At 36.9% G+C, this 18,143-nt stretch overlaps 3 protein-coding genes and 1 long non-coding RNA gene across 4 annotated transcripts; 1 reads left to right on the top strand and 3 right to left on the bottom strand.

The window, feature by feature from the left end:
• Nucleotides 1–1,670: 1,670 nt before the first annotated feature.
• LOC139192271 (UDP-N-acetylglucosamine transporter ROCK1-like) lies at nucleotides 1,671–3,334 on the top strand. Its single transcript, XM_070814101.1, has 4 exons — nucleotides 1,671–1,901; nucleotides 2,000–2,275; nucleotides 2,549–2,747; nucleotides 2,832–3,334. Exons 1-4 carry the CDS (start codon nucleotides 1,771–1,773, stop codon nucleotides 3,015–3,017), a joined length of 792 nt encoding a protein of 263 aa, XP_070670202.1. The 5' UTR covers nucleotides 1,671–1,770; the 3' UTR covers nucleotides 3,018–3,334.
• A 2,458-nt stretch (nucleotides 3,335–5,792) lies between these two features.
• On the bottom strand, nucleotides 5,793–7,661 carry LOC139192619 (asparagine synthetase [glutamine-hydrolyzing] 2-like). The gene is made up of 5 exons (XM_070814919.1): nucleotides 7,540–7,661; nucleotides 7,285–7,359; nucleotides 6,899–6,985; nucleotides 6,511–6,618; nucleotides 5,793–6,228 (listed from the first exon to the last, which is right to left on the bottom strand). Exons 1-5 carry the CDS (start codon nucleotides 7,564–7,566, stop codon nucleotides 5,995–5,997), a joined length of 531 nt encoding a protein of 176 aa, XP_070671020.1. The 5' UTR covers nucleotides 7,567–7,661; the 3' UTR covers nucleotides 5,793–5,994.
• A 153-nt stretch (nucleotides 7,662–7,814) lies between these two features.
• On the bottom strand, nucleotides 7,815–9,650 carry LOC139192620 (asparagine synthetase [glutamine-hydrolyzing] 3-like). The gene is made up of 4 exons (XM_070814920.1): nucleotides 9,493–9,650; nucleotides 8,654–8,734; nucleotides 8,010–8,232; nucleotides 7,815–7,832 (listed from the first exon to the last, which is right to left on the bottom strand). Exons 1-3 carry the CDS (start codon nucleotides 9,634–9,636, stop codon nucleotides 8,083–8,085), a joined length of 375 nt encoding a protein of 124 aa, XP_070671021.1. The 5' UTR covers nucleotides 9,637–9,650; the 3' UTR covers nucleotides 7,815–7,832; nucleotides 8,010–8,082.
• Nucleotides 9,651–16,334: 6,684 nt separating this feature from the next.
• On the bottom strand, nucleotides 16,335–17,248 carry LOC139192621 (uncharacterized). Its single transcript, XR_011576836.1, has 3 exons — nucleotides 17,109–17,248; nucleotides 16,759–16,854; nucleotides 16,335–16,397 (listed from the first exon to the last, which is right to left on the bottom strand). It is a non-coding gene; the product is annotated as an uncharacterized lncRNA (long non-coding RNA).
• Between the last annotated feature and the right edge of the window lie 895 nt (nucleotides 17,249–18,143).

Below are 18,143 nucleotides of genomic sequence, written 5' to 3'. Positions count from 1 at the left end.
AAAGTGAAACTCTACATGGGCTCCCTGCCACCTCATAGAGTCTCACTTTTGAGATTGTCTTTTTTATTTTTTTGAGTACATCGAAATTTTTATACTAGAGAGAGGGGGAGTTCGGCTAAGTCATATAATGGGCACCCTAATTTGGTATCGAATTTGTGATCCACGAGATTCGAACATAAGATCCCTCACTTCTAAGCGAAGAGAAATACCACCAAACCATAGTACTGAGTGACTTTGTGACTGGTTTTAACTCATAGATTCTAGAATTTTGGTTTGGTGTACATGAATCTTTTTTCTGTTCACGTGGTTACAAACTTGGTCCTCCTATAAAATATTGGAACAAATTTAAGAACAATGTGGTTTAGTGTTTTGATGGTTAGGCCATTCTTTGTCAACTCTCTTCCCTTAGTATAAATTATTGTAAAATATCCTTTGTAATAGCAACACAATTGTAAACTTGTAATATTGACACTCTATATATTGTTTCACCTAGCTTAAAGACTAAAAACTAATATTAAAATGCATATGTGTCACTTAGGGCTACGATTTAGTGATATTTCTGTTCACAAAGAAATGTTTGTTAGCCAAAGAAGGGTTATAAACATTGTTTAGGGTTATGACTATGATCAATATTTGGGTTTGAGATGAATTAATGACACATTTACTAATTCATATTACTATTGAGAGGAATTGAATTGAGGATAAATTAGATCGAGCAGAAATCAAAATCGAATTCTTATGGAAGTTGTTTACTATACTGTCTAGAATCAGAGTAGGAATGATATTGATTATATAAAAGTTGTTTACCAAATACTCTTGAATCAGATTGTTTTTTTTTTTAGTACAACGATATTTTTACAATAAGGAGGGGGAGTTCGGCTAAGTCATACAATGTGCAGCCTAATTTGGTATCGAATTTGTCATTCACGAGATTCAAATTTAGGACCTCTTACTTCCAATTGAAGATGAATATCACAAGACTGTAGTATATAAAAACTTTTTACCTCTTTATTATATCCATAATTTTTTTTTTCTGTCAAATAATAGATTTTGTTATATTAGATGTTAGATGAGCCACTAGCGGATTTTGAACCCACGCCGTCATATAAAAGCTCAACACCTTTTCATTACTGTAGTAAAGGACCACTTGGCTTGATTTTTTTTTCCTTAAAAAATACTTATTTTTAGTCACCGTTAATTTTTTTTTTCTGTCAAATAATAGATTTTGTTATATTAGATGTTAGATGAGCCACTAGCGGATTTTGAACTCACGCCGTCATATAAAAGCTCAACACCTTTTCATTACTGTAGTAAAGGACCACTTGGCTTGATTTTTTTTTCCTTAAAAAATACTTATTTTTAGTCACCGTTCCCTAAAGGTTAGTATCCTTGTAAAAATGTTAAGCGAGATAGAATTCTATAGCCACTCAGTATTACGGTATTCACTTGGAAGTGAAAGATTTTATATTCGAATCTCGTAGATGACGAATTCGATAGCAAATTAAACTAACCATTGTGTGACTTTTCTGAACTCCCGTTTCGTTTAGTGTAAAAATATTAATCTACTCAAAAAAAAAAAAAAAAAAGATAAAAAAAAACCCTGTATCCAAACGACGCCATTTTACTATAAGTCGGGACCGCCCCAGCCCCCGAGTCTTTCCAAAGTAGAAGCAAAGGACGATTCTGAACAGAAATATACGGAAAAAAATAACGTCAAGCAAATTACAGGAATAATCTCCAACGGTCTCTCTCTCAAGGTCGCCGCCAAAAATGGCGGCCGCCAAGAAAAAAACTCCGGCGCCGCCGAACTCTGAGCAAATGAACTCAAGGGTCTGGCTCTTTTCCCTCCTACTCACACTCCAATACGGAGTTCAGCCCCTCATCTCGAAACGCTTCACCAGGTACTCCCACCCCCTTCCTCGATCCCTAACATTTTCACCCCAAATCATCCATTGATTCTCTGAAACTTGTACGTTTCGTCTGCAATTTCTTCTCGCAGTAGGGAAGTGATCGTAACGTCGTCGGTTCTGACGTGCGAGATAGCCAAGGTTATCTGTGCCCTAATTTTCATGGCCAGAGACGGTAGCTTGAAGAAGGTGTACAGAGAGTGGACTTTGGTTGGTGCGTTGACCGCCTCGGGGCTCCCTGCCGCCATATACGCATTGCAGAATAGTTTGCTGCAGATTTCTTACAAGAACCTTGATTCCCTCACCTTCTCAATGCTCAACCAGACTAAAATCATTTTCACTGCCCTCTTTACGTATTTGATTTTGAGGTATGTGGGATGAACACATTGTAAACTCCGAAATGTTCATGTCGGGTTAAGTAGCTATGGTAGTTTTTAAAGAGCTCTAAGGCATTTGAATATTGATGGTATGGTACCCATTAGACTGGTTTTGGTGTGGTTTGAGCCTGCAATGGGCCTGCAATGTATTGGTTTTTGGTTTCTACTTGATGGATTAACGTAATGTGAGATGATTCGGAGAGTTCTGAGGTGTCCGAGATTACCCATTAGATTGATCTTTGAGTGCAAATGTGTTGTGTGTAGGCAGAAGCAATCGATTCAACAGATTGGGGCGCTCTTCTTGTTGATTATGGCAGCTGTCCTTTTAAGTTTTGGGGAAGGCTCCAAAAAAGGGACTAGTAGCGGCAGTTCTGACCAGATATTGTTTAGTGGGATTATTCCCGTTTTGGTGGCCTCTGTGCTCTCAGGTTTGGCGTCCTCTTTGTGTCAATGGGCTTCCCAGGTAAGCAAAACGTTTCGGTTTTTGTAGTTTGAAGATGCTATTCCCTAGTCCGGTCAATTTAACTTTGCTGCTCTTATATTCCAGGTTAAGAAACACTCATCGTATTTGATGACCATAGAGATGTCTATTGTGGGAAGTTTATGCTTGTTGGCTAGTACCTCTAAGTCTCCAGATGGAGAAGCTATCAGAAAACATGGCTATTTTTATGGATGGACTTTGACGACTTGGGTAATGACCATTATGATATTTGACATTTTCCTTGAGTTTTGAATATTTGTTTGACTCCTTTGGGGCTATAGACGGATGAGGAATTTGCAACTACCAAGGGAATTTAGGATAAATTGATTACAAATGAAGCCCAAAGCATTGGGTGGAGGGATTTTAAATGCAGTAGATGATCATTACAATGCATAAACAATTTCAAGTAGTCATTTACAAAGGCGTTTAAATGCATTGTATCTGTCCATTCAAATGCCTCCACCAAAACTTTTGTAGTGCGTTTCTAACTAATTTAACTTAAATCCCTCATCCAAACATACCTGGAGTTTCTTTAATTGCTTAGCAACACACACATGCAATACCCAAAACCACCAAACCATTGGTTTAGTTTTGAAGGCAGATAAAAATTTTTTTTGGATGGTCATGCTGCTCCTCTCTGGTCAGTTGTTATTGTTTAGATATCCGTCTGCATAACATCTGTTTTCCTCTTTGTTTCTTTCTTGGTGTTGTGTTTTGTTTTGCTGGCTCTCCTTTGCTGTATACTTGAGTCTGATTTGTAAGTTGTAACCATAGAAACTATATAGTCCCTGTTCAAAACACAATTATTAGTCGGCCTGTTTTATCCCAGTTGTTCCAATATTAAGTTGCTCCCGAGTTGGGTCTAATTCTATTTGTGTGCAAAAACTTTGTATTTTTTTATATCATAGGATTAAATCTGTGTCAGTAATTATTTTACGTTAAGGAAAGTGGTGCATACTGGGGTTTACTTATGTTCAGCCTACACCTCGACTTGTGACACTCATGGAAGGACGAACATCCCCACAGAAAGATTTATATGATCCCAAAATTAGTGTATAATATCATTATCATTGGCATAAGAAGCAATGAAGGATCTATGGCTCTTGCGTGTAAATTTCATCTTGATCATTTAAAGTCATCAGCTTTCAAAGCCTGAAGAATCCTATCTGATAGGCAGCTTGTTGCTGAGTTACCTTGCTCTGCCCTTGATCCATTCAAAAAGACTGAAAAACCTGTCTTTAATCGAGTCCAGCCCTTTCTGTTAAAAAAAAAAAAGAATTTGAAAGAAGAAGTTTTGAAAATTCTTGAACTGGACGGCTTAGATGATGAGGATATTGAGTCAGAAGTTGCGTCATCCCAGCATCACATGGATGAAAACTTCGGAGATGATAACAAAAATGACTATTATGGGATCTGTCCTCCTATTCGTTCAAAGAAATAAAACATGAAATGCTTTTCTCTGATAAAAGATAAAGTGATAAAGATAAGAAAATGTGTTGTCTGATATCTAAATGCCGACAATTATTCTTTCCTTGAATAATTGTCCTTGGTTCCTGTAGTTTTTGTCAATGTGCTTCTTTTTCAAGAATGTTTCTGTTCAACCTCGTGAAGTTAAGTCAAATCCACTCCATAAAGTGAAGATGCCGCCCAATGTGCAAAGCTGCTTTATGGTGCCTATCTGTTTTTACGACACGTGGACTTCCAATTTGCTTTTGGTTTTCTATTTATAGGGCTTCTTGGCTTAGTTGTGTGTACATAAAAAATTTCACTTGGTAAAATATTATCTTTGGTGCTTTCCTTTTGAGTGCTATCTCTAAAGTGCTTCCCTCTAAATTTGAACATCAAAAAATAAATGCGAGTTTGCTTTATCTTTATCCTTTTTTTTTTGGGGATCCATAAAATAATAGGCATTAAAGCAAAAAACCACGAGTACAACCGTTTTCAATAAATCAAAGTTAAAAGCAAGAAGGGCACTAGTAGGTAAGTAGTGACCCCAAACATGTGGAGATTCTAGAGAAAGACCAATGTGGGCTAAGGCATCAGAGACAAAGTTAGCCTCACGGTAAATATAATTCCAATCGAGCTGCCTAAAGGAGCAAGCACTACCACGTGCATCCTCGATTAACGTTTTGATCTTTTCAGGGGACCTCCCAACTTCCTTTCATTGCTTCCATAAAAATTTTGGAGTCCCCCTCCACAACCACCCATTGGAAACCCTTGTACCAAGCAAACTTGAGGCCTTCTTTTAAGCCCATAACTTCGGCGAAAGTAATAGTGGCCCCATCAAGGTTAAAACACCCGCTCTCACACCATGACCGTCACAATTTCTGAGAACAAAAGTCGCAGCAGCCTTGTCCTTGGACACCAATCCATCAAAATTCGGCTTTACCATATCTTATCTTTTCTAATTGCAGTTATTAATTATCCTTTACTTCATCTTTGTTCATTCCAATTTTTAATCATAGTGTTATTATCTTTATGCATATTCTTTGCCTGTATATAAATTAAATTATAAAGTAAAGTAAAATTAGACGTTTTTAACTACCCTGACGTCTCTAGGCCATATTTGGTATATGTATGTATGTATACATGTATAGAGGAAATCTGCGAGGGAGAAATTAAAAACCGTAATCTGGTTAAATGTGTTGAGAGTGTATATTTCACACCTATGTATGGTTTGGAAATTATGGCATAGTATTATGAGAGTAAAGGATGCGTTCCGACGAAGTAGTAGGTGTAAGTAGACCATGTTGAACGAATGTAATCTCTTGCACATCTATTTGGTATTTGCTTAAACTTTGTGCTACATTTTGTTGGTAGGGTTTGTTGATCCTGCAGTGGCAGAGCCTCACTTCCCATACAGACCGTCTCAAAACCAGGCTCAAAAGTCCAGTGATACTCATCAGCTTATGACCGAAACCGACTGTTGGGCATGATTGTAACTCCTCAATCTTAAGGTGCCAAGCTTTCCCCTTTAATTAGAGGGCTGTTATTGGCACTCCAAAACAATCATCAAGCACTTCTCCATGTGAAATTTTTCTGTTATCCGACTTTGAATAGACATGTAGAACCATACACATAATTACAAGTCCAGTCTCATCCTAGAAATTTTGAACTGATCCACATGTAGGAAAAGAAACCAATGCTAACTAGTTAATTAGCAACCTATAAAAAGTATAACCCCACTGCAACTAAGACCTGAACCCATCATTTTGAAATTGAGTTGAATTCAAACAACGGCGGCAGCTTTCGCTACAATCCCTTCTTGTACTTTTTGAGAGCCACTGAGAACATTTCCATTACTTGCATTCCCTGCTGCTTCCTCGTACGCAGCTGCATGATTACCAAGTGCAGCCCGACCAGATGGATCAGGATTTTTCAACCATTCTGCATCCCATTCCACAGCTTTTGCTGTACTGCATGCCACACTTGGACCACCCGGAACTGTTGATCTGGCAGCATTCTGTTAAGAAATAGCAGATTGAACACACTCAATTAAACCAACCCTTATCCATTTTTCATCGTGCACTATTAAACATGAGAGCAAAGAAATAGCATGCCTGTCGTAATTTCATTAGATACTATTTGCCTGCTTAGTACAAGAATACAGCGTGCACAGAAATCTTTCACCAACTCCATCGTGATGAACAAAAAAAATGAAGCAAGATATAATGACAAGGCAAGGGAATAAAATCTCTTTCATGTGGCCAGCCTTCCTTAGCTATTCATAGAATTTGTATCTCACCTTTGGAAAGAACTTCTCAAATATTGTCCGGTAATAGTATGCTTCTTTTGTGGTAGGAGTGTTTTCAGGGTAAATGAAGCTAGCACTGATCAGCATTGAATCTGTTACCTGTCCAGTTATAAGAAACCAAAGATAACTAATTAATTATATGCAGATAAAGAAGAAGCATCTCTAATGTATTCTGACGGTGGTTTTGGAACAAAGTACAGATAGAACTCTAAATTGAATTGCAATGACATATTCTACCGCCAAACTCTCAATTTGGACCACAAATTCAAAAAGGACATGCCTAATCAACAGTCCAAATTAATAACCTGGAAAGTGGCAGACAACACAGACAACGAATATTTCCATAAAAAATCTCACTTTAAGTTAAGGTGATGCTTACTTGACTGTTTGCATGATCTGTCAAGCCATCAATCCAACTGTAACCAACACCATCACTGAACTGTTCCTTCTGCCTGTACAATATGTGCTATAACCCAACAAACACAAGGTACAAACAAGTTAGCTATATATTGCACAAATAGGGCACCTCCACACAGCGGAGTGAGTGGCTGGTCGAATGACCATATTTGTTGAGAGCCCAGCTGGTTTTGAAACAAAGTATGTATATATATAACAAAAAAAATATTCAAGTGCGGACTGTGAGAGGCTGGGTTCTCAACAACGTATGAAATTTGAATACAAGACACCTTACTGACAACAATAAAACAAGTACAATAATAATCATGTATAACATGATTACTGGCACAAAAATGCAAAGTAACAGACCTTTGGCAAATATGGCTTCTGATCATTGTCAAATGCATTGCGTAAGACCCACTTCTCAATTCTCCCAGGCCTGATCTGCAGTTATAAGTGCAAGTATTTAGAGGACAATGAGACTGAGCCATTTCTTAATTTGTGTTATGGATGGGAGCCACTGTATGCCAAATGACAGTAGTAAACTTGGAATTATATTTTATATGAGCTGCTTCATACAAAACTGAGAAATAGAGGGAAATACCAACGGTATATGTGCTATACCATTTTCCATTCTGGATCAATGTTCATGGCAATATTGATGAATTCTTTATCCAAAAAGGGCACACGAGCCTCAACACCCCAAGCTGAAGTTGATTTACTGGCCCTCAGACAGTCATACAGATAAAAAGGTCGTACCCAGTGCACAAGGCTCCCGCTTTACGCAGGGTCTGGGAGAGGTGAATGTCGGCTAGCCTTACCCCCATTTATGGAGAGGCTGCTCCCAAGTCTCGAACCCGAGACCTACCGCTCATGGGCGAAGGCACTTGCCATCGCACCAGATGAAGAGCTTTAATCTGTCCAGTAGTTACAACAGTTCAGTCAGGGGAAAAAAACTAAAGCAAATGTTAAAATGGCCATCAATAAGTAGAAGAAAGGAAGAAAAAGAACCCTGAAATATTGAAAGTACATAACCATTTGTGCGAATAAAACAAAAAAGAAACAACTAGGGGAACAGATAGTTCGTGGGGTACCTTCTGACATGTTTCTTGGTGAAACCCCTCCTTGTTTGGTGCCTTATGGAAATACAAGTAACCTCCAAAAATTTCATCTGAACCTTACCCCAGAAATAACCATCTTTACTCCCAAAGATTTAATTTTTCGAGACATAAGAAACATGGGAGTGCTAGCTCTGATAGTCGTTACATCATATGTTTCAATATGGTAAGTAACTTCCTCAAGTGCATCTATGCCTTCCTGAAACATCAAAGTAAAGAAATGAATTATTTGTATGAATCTTGGGAATGTAGATCCGTGATTTTTCCTCAAATTGCCGATGTAGAACAAAGTTTCCTCAAGAATCAATTAACGTAGAAAATAGAAGAACGTATAGAAATGAGTACAAGAAAAGCTAGACAAAGACAGAAGATTTTACAGAGAAACAAAATGGGTATAAACACAATATTGTTTTTTTAATCAATATACCAACCGTGTGAAGGCTATCACAAGCAATGCAAAATCATTAAATGCCAAAGATAATAAATTTTTGGAATAGCAAATTAATCTTTAAATTCAATCCCTAAATTTTAAAAGAAATACTAAACAGATCACCTGATTCCTAAATTTCAGACATAACTTAAGCCTGAGTAGAATTATTCTTGCATCCTTCATCAATTACCTGGACAGTAAAGTGAAACGCATGATGACGAGTCCCAAGATAATCTGCAACTTCTCTCGCTGCTTTCAAATCTGGTGAGCTCTGAAGATTGAAAATGTAGCATTTAAATGTAGAGAAAAACCATCAGTAGATAATGTCTCATAAAACATTGATTGCAATAAAATACACCTAAATCTCTCAGATTGAAAATGTAGCATTTAAATGTAGAGAAAAACCATCAGTAGATAATGTCTCATAAAACATTGATTGCAATAAAATACACCTAAATCTCTCAGGTGCCAGAATTTACATGGGAATGACGATTGCACATCTACAACAAGGTCCTTTCATTTCTTTGAACTTGCCACTTTAATGAACCATATAAGTATGTAGATATCTTAAAGGTATTAACAGTTCAATTGCTTCATTATAGACATAAATGTGTCGGAGTACAACTTTTTATCAGTGAGACATCATTAGGCATAAGAAATGGACAATTTTTTATCAGTGAGAGTTTGACATCAATAGGCATAAGAAATGAATGAAGCCCACCCTCGTCTGAAAATTTTACTACAAAGTGTAATGCATACTTATTTCATACTGGAAATCAGGTTCTTTATAAGTTTTTGAAAGGATAATAAACAGATTGGCAGTGTGAAGTTATAACATTATATCTAAATGAATGTCTTTTGTACACAAAGTGAACAAATGTGGTACTTGAATTGACCAGGCTGCACTGTCAAGAGAACTGGAAAAAAAGGGGAAGGGTTAGGGACCTGGAGAGAGCATCACATTTGGCTATCTAAACAAGATAGCACTACACTAAGTTAGCACCAATTTTGGCTATCTAAAATGATTACCTCCAGGCCAATGCAAAACGTGTGCAACTGTGATTCCCACTGACATGCAGCTTCTGAATCAGCCAAATAGCGACTAGCCACAGCAGCAACAAGTGATGAGTCCAGTCCTCCAGACAAAAGAACACCGAATGGTACATCTGTCATAAGTCTCTTAACCACAGCCTACAAGATTTCAGTACCAAGATAAAATTAGAAATTGTACACTAAACGTGGTATAAGAGTGAGATGCAGAAGTCAATTTGACCTACTAACTGGTTTTAAATAGATTTAGAGCTCGTTTGGATGTGCTTTTAAAATGACAGAAAGCGCTTTTGGTGAAAAATATTTTTGGAAACAATCTTTAGTAAAAATGCTAGTAAATCCTAGAAAAAACACTTAAAGTGCTTCCTAGGATAAGCACATAACTGGTGCTTCTTGTAGAAAGCACTTCAAGAGCTTTTGAAACCCAAAAACATTTTCTCTAAAAGCGATTTCATTTTAAAAGTACATCCAAACAAGCCTTTAAATTCATTTGAACAAACCATATATTCGGAAACCATTCCTAGCCTTGACATGAGGCTCCACTAGGGAGAAGGGAATACATAGCACAAATATGATACTCTATTTTTTTTTTTTTCCAATTCATCTCAACCCACCCAACATTAGCATAACCAAATGCATGGACAAGGTTATGGGTAGATAAAAGGAATAACTTATATGGTAGGTTATTTGTGTTGGAAGTTTGAGTAGAAATTTCCTTGTCCCACATTGGCCATTCCCAAAAGAGTTTATCACTTTATAAGGCTTTGTCCTTTAAAGAAAGTAATTGGAGTAATAGGCCTGGAGACTAAAATTGGGCTCACCCTTGGGGTTGGGCTTTGAGGTGTATTAATTATTTGGTAATTAATATATAATTAATTATAATTAATATATAATTAATATATATTTAATTGTCAAAAGATGGGCTTGGGCCTTGGGGCTCTAATAATTAAATTAATTAATTATTTTCGGAATTAATTAATTATTTTTAATTTCGAATTTAAATTAATTAATTATTTATTTTTTCCAACAGACTCATCTTTTCAGATGAAGTCTGAAGTGTGAAAACGCAGAAACAAAAACACCCATTTCAGCAGATGTCTCCCAACAGTTGCATCCCTTCCTTATACCTGTTGCGAACAGGTACAATCACATTATATATACATCCATCTGCATGGCATTTACAATATAGAAAAATCATAAATCTCCTCCTGCAATCTTAAACATCCTTACTGAGAGAACCACATTAATATTCGCCAGAAGTCTATTTTCCGATGCTGGAATTTCTGACTTAGATCGTTGAATCATGATGGAACAGACGTCCGTAGAACTACAAGCACATAGTAGGGACGAAATTTCTGTTTCAAGGACATTGCGGTACGCAAGCCTCGATCTTCAAGAGATGGCAACAGAAGATGTTGTTCTTCCTAACAACAATGAATCTCGCTCATGTTGTTAAAGAAGAAGCTCCGAAGTCTAATGAGAATCCAATGACGAGAGAGACTGTCATGGCAATTGCAGCTTGGAATCATTCCGAGTTTTGTTGCAGAAACTATATTCTGAATAGTTTGGATGACAATCTCTACGACATTTATTCTCTGTGCAAGACAGCGAAGGAGTTGTGGGAATCCCTGGAGAAAAAGTATAAGATTGATGATGCCGGTTCAAAGAAATTTGTTATCGGTAAGTTTCTCAAATATACAATGGTGGATTCAAAATCTGTTGTATCTCAGGTCGAAGAAATCCAGAAGTTGATCTATGAACTGCATTCTGAGGGATGCGAGATCAATGAGCACTTCCAAGTTGGGGCGATAATCGAGAAATTGCCAACTTCCTGGAATGACTTCAAAATTTATCTCAAGCACAAGCGTCGTGAGATGAATATGGAGGATTTGATTCTGAGGCTACGTGTGGAAGAAGACCACAGAAAGGCAGACCGTTCTGGAGGGTTTGCAGCCATTGAAGCCAATGCGAATTATGTTGAGGGAGGAAACTCCAAGGCTAAGCCGAAAAAGAATAAGGCTCCTGCTCCAAAAACCAAGCAGTTTGTGCAATCTGCCCTTGCTCCTAAAGGCAAGAATCTGAAAAAGATTAAGGGCGCCTGCTATGTGTGTGGCAAATCTGGTCACAAGGCACAAGATTGTTATCATCGCAAGGATGGAAATCATGGCCACGGAAACAACAACAACCATGCTAACATGGCAACCACCGATGAAGAATTGGCTGCTGTTGTGTCCGAGGTTAACATGGTCTCAAATGTGAGTGAATGGTTGATGGATACTGGTGCTACAAAGCACATCTGCGCTGACAGAAATCTGTTCACAGAATATCACCCTGCTGCCCTTGGAGAAAAGTTGTATATGGGCAATTCTGCCACATCTATTGTGGAGGGATATGGCAAGGTGGTACTCAAATTCATATCTGGGAAAAGTTTGACCTTGCTGAATGTGCTGCATGTTCCTGAAATGAGGAGGAACTTGGTTTCTGGACCAATTCTAATTGCTAAGGGCTTTAAACTTGTAATGGAATCCAACAAATGTGTACTTACCAAGGGTGGGATGTTTGTTGGAAAGGGTTATGTGGCTGATGGCCTTGTGAAACTCAATGTAATTGCCATTGATGATGCTAATAAAATAAATGCTTCTACTTATATTGTTGAGTCTTCTAATATTTGGCATGCTAGATTAGGACATGTTAATTTTCGTTCCATGCATAGAATGGTTAAATTAGACTTATTACCTAAATTCGAAATTGATTTTAATCATAAGTGTGAAACATGTACAGAATCGAAATTTGCTAAGCAAACGACAAAGTCAATTCTGGAAAGATCAAATGAATTACTTGGATTAATTCATAGTGATCTTTGTGACTTTAAATCCACACCAACTCGTGGAGGAAAGAATTATTATGTCACTTTTATTGATGATTGCAGTAAGTATTGCTATGTTTATTTGATTCATAGCAAGGACGAAGCTTTGAATATGTTTAAGACATATAAAGCCGAAGTTGAAAATCAACTTGAGAGAAAAATCAAAGCACTTAGATTTGATAGAGGAGGAGCGTATGAGTCTACTGCCTTCTCAGATTTTTGTGCACAACATGGAATTATACATCAAACAACGGCTCCATACACACCACAACAAAATGGTGTTGCCGAAAGAAAAAATAGAACATTCAAAGATATGATTAATTCCATGTTAAATAGTTCTGGGCTTCCACACAGTTTGTGGGGTGAAGCTTTACTTACTGCAAATACCATATTGAATAAGGTTCCTCTAAAAAAGATTAACGAGTCACCTTATGAGATATGGAAAGGACATAAACCCACTTATAAAACCCTCAAAGTGTGGGGTTGCTTAGCAAAGGTGCAAGTTCCGTTACCAAAAAGAACGAAACTAGGACCTAAAACTATTGATTGCGTATTCATTGGATATGCAAATAATAGTGCTGCTTATAGGTTCCTTGTTGTGAAATCTTCGATTTCTGACATACATGTTAACACTATATTAGAATCAGCGGATGCAGAATTCTTTGAGGATATATTCCCTTACAAAGAAAAGGAATCTGGTTCTAATACAAAGAGAGTTCATGATCATAGTCATGATGAAGCATCTTCTTCTGGTGTCCAAGGAAATGATGTGGAACCAAGAAGAGGAAAAAGAATCAAAGTTTCTAAAAACTTTGGACCAGATTTCATTTCTTTCTTGTCCGAGAATGAACCTAGAACTTTTAAAGAAGCAATGTCTTCTTCTGAGGCTCCTTTATGGAAGGAAGCAATTAAAAGTGAAATGGAATCCATTATGGAAAATAACACATGGGAATTGGTTGATTTACCTCCCGGTAGTAAACCAATTGGTCATAAATGGATTTTCAAGAAGAAACTCAAGGCGGATGGAACCATTGACAAGTTCAAGGCACGTTTAGTAGCCAAAGGTTATCGCCAAAAAAAAGGGTTGGATTATTTCGACACCTATTCTCCAGTTTCTCGCATAACGTCAATTAGGACGTTAATAGCGATTGCGGCTGTATACAACTTTGATATCCATCAAATAGATGTAAAAACAGCATTTTTAAATGGAGAACTAGATGAAGAAATATACATGGAACAACCTGAAGGGTTTGTGCTTAAAGGACAAGAAAGCAAAGTGTGCAAATTAGTTAAGTCATTATATGGACTTAAACAAGCACCAAAACAATGGCACGAGAAGTTTGATCATACTTTGTTGACACATGGGTTCAAAATAAATGAATCTGATAAATGTGTCTACATTAAGGGTAATGATAAAACTTGTGTTATTGTCTGCTTGTATGTGGATGATATGCTCATAATGGGAAGCAATAAAGATGTAATAAACAAAACAAAGAAAATGTTGAATTCAAGTTTTGACATGAAAGACTTAGGTCAAGCCGATGTCATTTTAGGAATTCAAATTAAGAGAAATAGTGAAGGATATGTCCTTACACAATCCCATTATGCAGAAAAAATATTACGAAGGTTTGGTCAATTTGACTGCAAACCTGCTGCGACTCCTTTTGATGCTGGATGCAAGTTGGAGAAAAATAAAGGCGATGCCAAATCTCAACTTGAATATTCTCAAGTAATTGGAAGTCTAATGTACTTGATGAATTCAACTAGGCCCGACTTAGCTTGTGCAGTAAGTAGGCTTAGTAGATATACAAGTAATCCGGCACAAGAGCATTGGGATGCTTTAGTAAGAGTGTTAAGGTATTTGAAAAATACACTTGACTACGGATTACACTACACAAAATATCCACCTGTTGTAGAAGGCTTCAGTGATGCCAATTGGATTTCTGACACTACAGAATCCAAGTCGACAAGTGGATATGTTTTTACCTTGGGAGGTGCAGCAATATCTTGGAAATCCTCTAAACAGAAATGTATAGCTCGGTCCACCATGGAGTCCGAGTTTATAGCTTTAGACTTGGCTGGCGAAGAAACCGAGTGGCTCAAACATTTTCTGGAGGATATTCCAATGTGGCCAAAGCCGGTAACGGCTATATGTATACATTGTGATAGTATGGCCGCCCAATCAAGGGCCAAAAGTCATGTATACAATGGGAAGTCACGTCACATCAGACGTCGACACAATACTCTTAAGAAGATGCTCTCCAATGGAATAATATCCATTGATTATGTGAAGTCAAAGGAAAATATAGCTGATCCTTTGACAAAAGGCCTACCAAGAGAGCAAATATTATTTACATCGAGGGGAATGGGTCTTAAGCCAATTCAATGAATCGAACTGGGCGGAAACCTAACCTAGCTGATTGGAGATCCCATGGTCTAGGTTCAATAGGCAAACTGATTGAGTTTGATTCAAAAGTTGAACACACAACTTACCCATTCTTATGATAAAATGTGTGTTGTCTGTTGACGTTTGAGGGGTTATGTTTTATACATTTAATGACATTAATATCTTGTTATCAAGAGGAATATGGCAGATTATTCTTAATTAATGTCACCTATATAGGAGTAAATGAGGCCACATTTATGAGAATTGACATGGCTAAATTCTCTAAAGCTCCTACGAAATCCGGGCTCTGTTCAGGGCCAAAATGAACACAACCGTATGAATTGACGTGTGGCAGCCATGATATGTGTGTAGCATATTGTCTTGGTTTATTACTGCGGTGAACAGTTCAAGATCTTCCACATCCACTGCATCACCAAGTAAACCCGATATGTTTTCACTAGGGTAAGTTCAAGTCCAAAAGACACTTCACCCGATGCATATTATGACTATTCTCTCTCAGTTTTAGGCAGCCTAGTCACACATTTGCATTTACATTTGCATTCAAATGTGGGGTCATTGTTGGAGTTTGAATGAAATTTCAACTCAAATGTGGGGTATTGTTGGAAGTTTGAGTAGAAATTTCCTTGTCCCACATTGGCCATTCCCAAAAGAGTTTATCACTTTATAAGGCTTTGTCCTTTAAAGAAAGTAATTGGAGTAATAGGCCTGGAGACTAAAATTGGGCTCACCCTTGGGGTTGGGCTTTGGGGTGTATTAATTATTTGGTAATTAATATATAATTAATATATATTTAATTGTCAAAAGATGGGCCTTGGGCCTTGGGGCTCTAATAATTAAATTAATTAATTATTTTCGGAATTAATTAATTATTTTTAATTTCGAATTTAAATTAATTAATTATTTATTTTTTCCAACAGACTCATCTTTTCAGATGAAGTCTGAAGTGTGAAAACGCAGAAACAAAAACACCCATTTCAGCAGATGTCTCCCAACAGTTGCATCCCTTCCTTATACCTGTTGCGAACAGGTACAATCACATTATATATACATCCATCTGCATGGCATTTACAATATAGAAAAATCATAAATCTCCTCCTGCAATCTTAAACATCCTTACTGAGAGAACCACATTAATATTCGCCAGAAGTCTATTTTCCGGTGCTGGAATTTCTGACTTAGATCGTTGAATCCTGGTGGAACAGACGTCCGTAGAACTACAAGCACAGAGTAGGGACGAAATTTCTGTTTCAAGGACATTGCGGTACGCAAGCCTCGATCTTCAAGTTGTCTGTTTTATAATTCATATTCTAGTTTATATTCTGTTAGTTTCTATTGCATTTATTATTTATTAGCATATATAAATTATCACAGATTGTTGACTTAAATCCAACAATTTGTCCAAGTAACATAATTCTCAAAACAAAAACAAAAACAAAAGCAAAAACAAAAAAAAAATGCAAAAATGGAGTTTGATTCTTTGCAAATATTGCCACTAACTCATCAATTATAATAAAGAAAACACAATGTAAAGTAGTTCATTGCATACCTTCTCAAAAGCCGATGGTGTCTGTTCCAGAAACCAGGGTGGATTGTACCACCTTCTAAGTTCTCCTGCAAACACATAGTGGATAAATAAATAATATAGTGCATGCAAAATCTAAAAGGCACACAACTTGAGAATTTTACATGCATATTTTGTTTTGGTCAACAATTTACATGCATGTTCTACGAATCTAAAAAGACAACACTCAGTTCACAAGTTCTTAACTTTTTAAGGTAATAAGATAAAAAAACATGTCCAACCCCTCCAAGTATGTGCAAAATGTCTTTGCATCCTTAAGTATAATAGGATTATTTCTTCTACTTTTTTCTTAAATAGGACGAGGACATTATAAGAGGGTTGTATGCGCAGATCTCCTATGATTCACCAACACAAGTCATTGCTACTAATAAGAGCTCAACATATACAGACCTTGCTTGCTAGAGTAAATATGCCCAGGAGGAAAAGATATGAATCTTTCGCAATCATCACTTAAAGCTTTCATTTCTGAAGCAAACCAAATTGATCCTGCAAATAAATATGAACTCGTTAAATGTGAGTGTGTCTGAGAGATAATCAAAGCTTAAAAATGATAACGATTGTAGGTTATATGTGTATAAATAAGGCTCAAATCTGGACGGTGATTACAAATACCTCTTAACAGTAAAATAATAAAATAAAGCAGCAGTCTAGCAAATAATATATATTTTCTTGTTTTGGTTAGAAGGGTCTAGAACAAAATAGTTTCTTCTTTTCTTTTAAGTAAATGACACGGTACATACCATCAAGACCCCAGCCCATATAAAGTGGGGGTGATACCAATTGCATCTCGAGCTGCGATAAAACTTTGGTCTCTTGTGTCAAGGAGGACAAAGGAAAACATGCCGTCCAACATGTCTACAAACTCCTCTCCATGTTCTTCATACTGCCAAAGATAAACATTCATGATAAAATACGAAAATAATTTACATAAATTAATGCAAGAGAGAACCATTTTTGTTATTCCAATTTAAAGAAAGTAATTTAATCACAGATTACCAGATCTCAAAGCAATGCTCATTTACTTACAAGATGTGCAATCACTTCACAGTCACTGCCAGTTCGGAACTGATGCGACTTCAGATTTTCTCTCAATTGCTTATGGTTATATATCTCACCATTGACCTAAACACACAGCTCCAACAATCAAGCAGAAGTTTAAATCAATGTAGTTGGATAAAAGGTAAAAAAGAGGAAAACAAAATAATCCAACATAAAAAACTACAAAAAATCTGAACTGGATATGGTTGCAGCCAATTCAAGATCAATCGAAGTTCAAAATTACAGGGTTGTGACGAGAACATGCAATCCTTTATTTCACTACACAAATTACCAGGAGTATCATGAAAGGGGGTGTGGGAAGAGAAAAGTAGGGAACACTTTTGTGCAACTGATGACAATCCTACTAACTTTATCTTTGGCCATGGAATAGAATGAGAATTTGTAGGAAAAGGAAAAATTCTCCAGACAAATGATTTGGACGTCAGTATCCCTACAGGGCCTCCACCAAAGTTTCCTCTGGCTCCACCCTGCTCATGCATAGTTCACCACCTTTCAAGTCCTATGGTGTTTCTAAAATAATACATTCTTTCATAGTATGTGAGACGTCTACGGGTATGCATTTAATGAGTTACGTTTCAATAACTTCCAATCGATATGTGATAACCCAACAATAAAAATTCCAGCTTCTAGTTTCACTCCAACGAACCAAATTAAAAATTTCAACTTTTGCCCAATAAAAAGTTTACAAACTAATCTTCATTCAATCGAAAACTCCC

Source organism: Malus domestica, chromosome 15 (genome assembly GCF_042453785.1).
Source record: "Malus domestica chromosome 15, GDT2T_hap1".
Classification (NCBI taxonomy): Eukaryota; Viridiplantae; Streptophyta; class Magnoliopsida; order Rosales; family Rosaceae; genus Malus; species Malus domestica.
This window is presented reverse-complemented; position numbering and strand designations above follow the sequence as displayed.

Bases quoted from the DNA above. Each gene is read 5' to 3' on its own strand.
- LOC139192271 (XM_070814101.1), top strand. From the start codon at position 1,771: ATGGCGGCCGCCAAGAAAAAAACTCCGGCGCCGCCGAACTCTGAGCAA. The intron at 2,276-2,548 runs GTATGTGGGATG...TGTTGTGTGTAG, and splicing joins TTTACGTATTTGATTTTGAG to GCAGAAGCAATCGATTCAAC. The intron at 2,748-2,831 runs GTAAGCAAAACG...CTTATATTCCAG, and splicing joins TGTGTCAATGGGCTTCCCAG to GTTAAGAAACACTCATCGTA.
- LOC139192619 (XM_070814919.1), bottom strand. From the start codon at position 7,566: ATGAACATTGATCCAGAATGGAAAATG. The intron at 6,986-7,284 runs GTCTGTTACTTT...GTTGGGTTATAG, and splicing joins AGAAGCCATATTTGCCAAAG to CACATATTGTACAGGCAGAA. The intron at 6,619-6,898 runs GTAAGCATCACC...ATAACTGGACAG, and splicing joins CAGATCATGCAAACAGTCAA to GTAACAGATTCAATGCTGAT.
- LOC139192620 (XM_070814920.1), bottom strand. From the start codon at position 9,636: ATGACAGATGTACCATTCGGTGTTCTTTTGTCTGGAGGACTGGACTCA. The intron at 8,735-9,492 runs GTAATCATTTTA...TTCAATCTTCAG, and splicing joins CGTTTTGCATTGGCCTGGAG to AGCTCACCAGATTTGAAAGC. The intron at 8,233-8,653 runs GTAATTGATGAA...TTGATGTTTCAG, and splicing joins CGTTTCACTTTACTGTCCAG to GAAGGCATAGATGCACTTGA.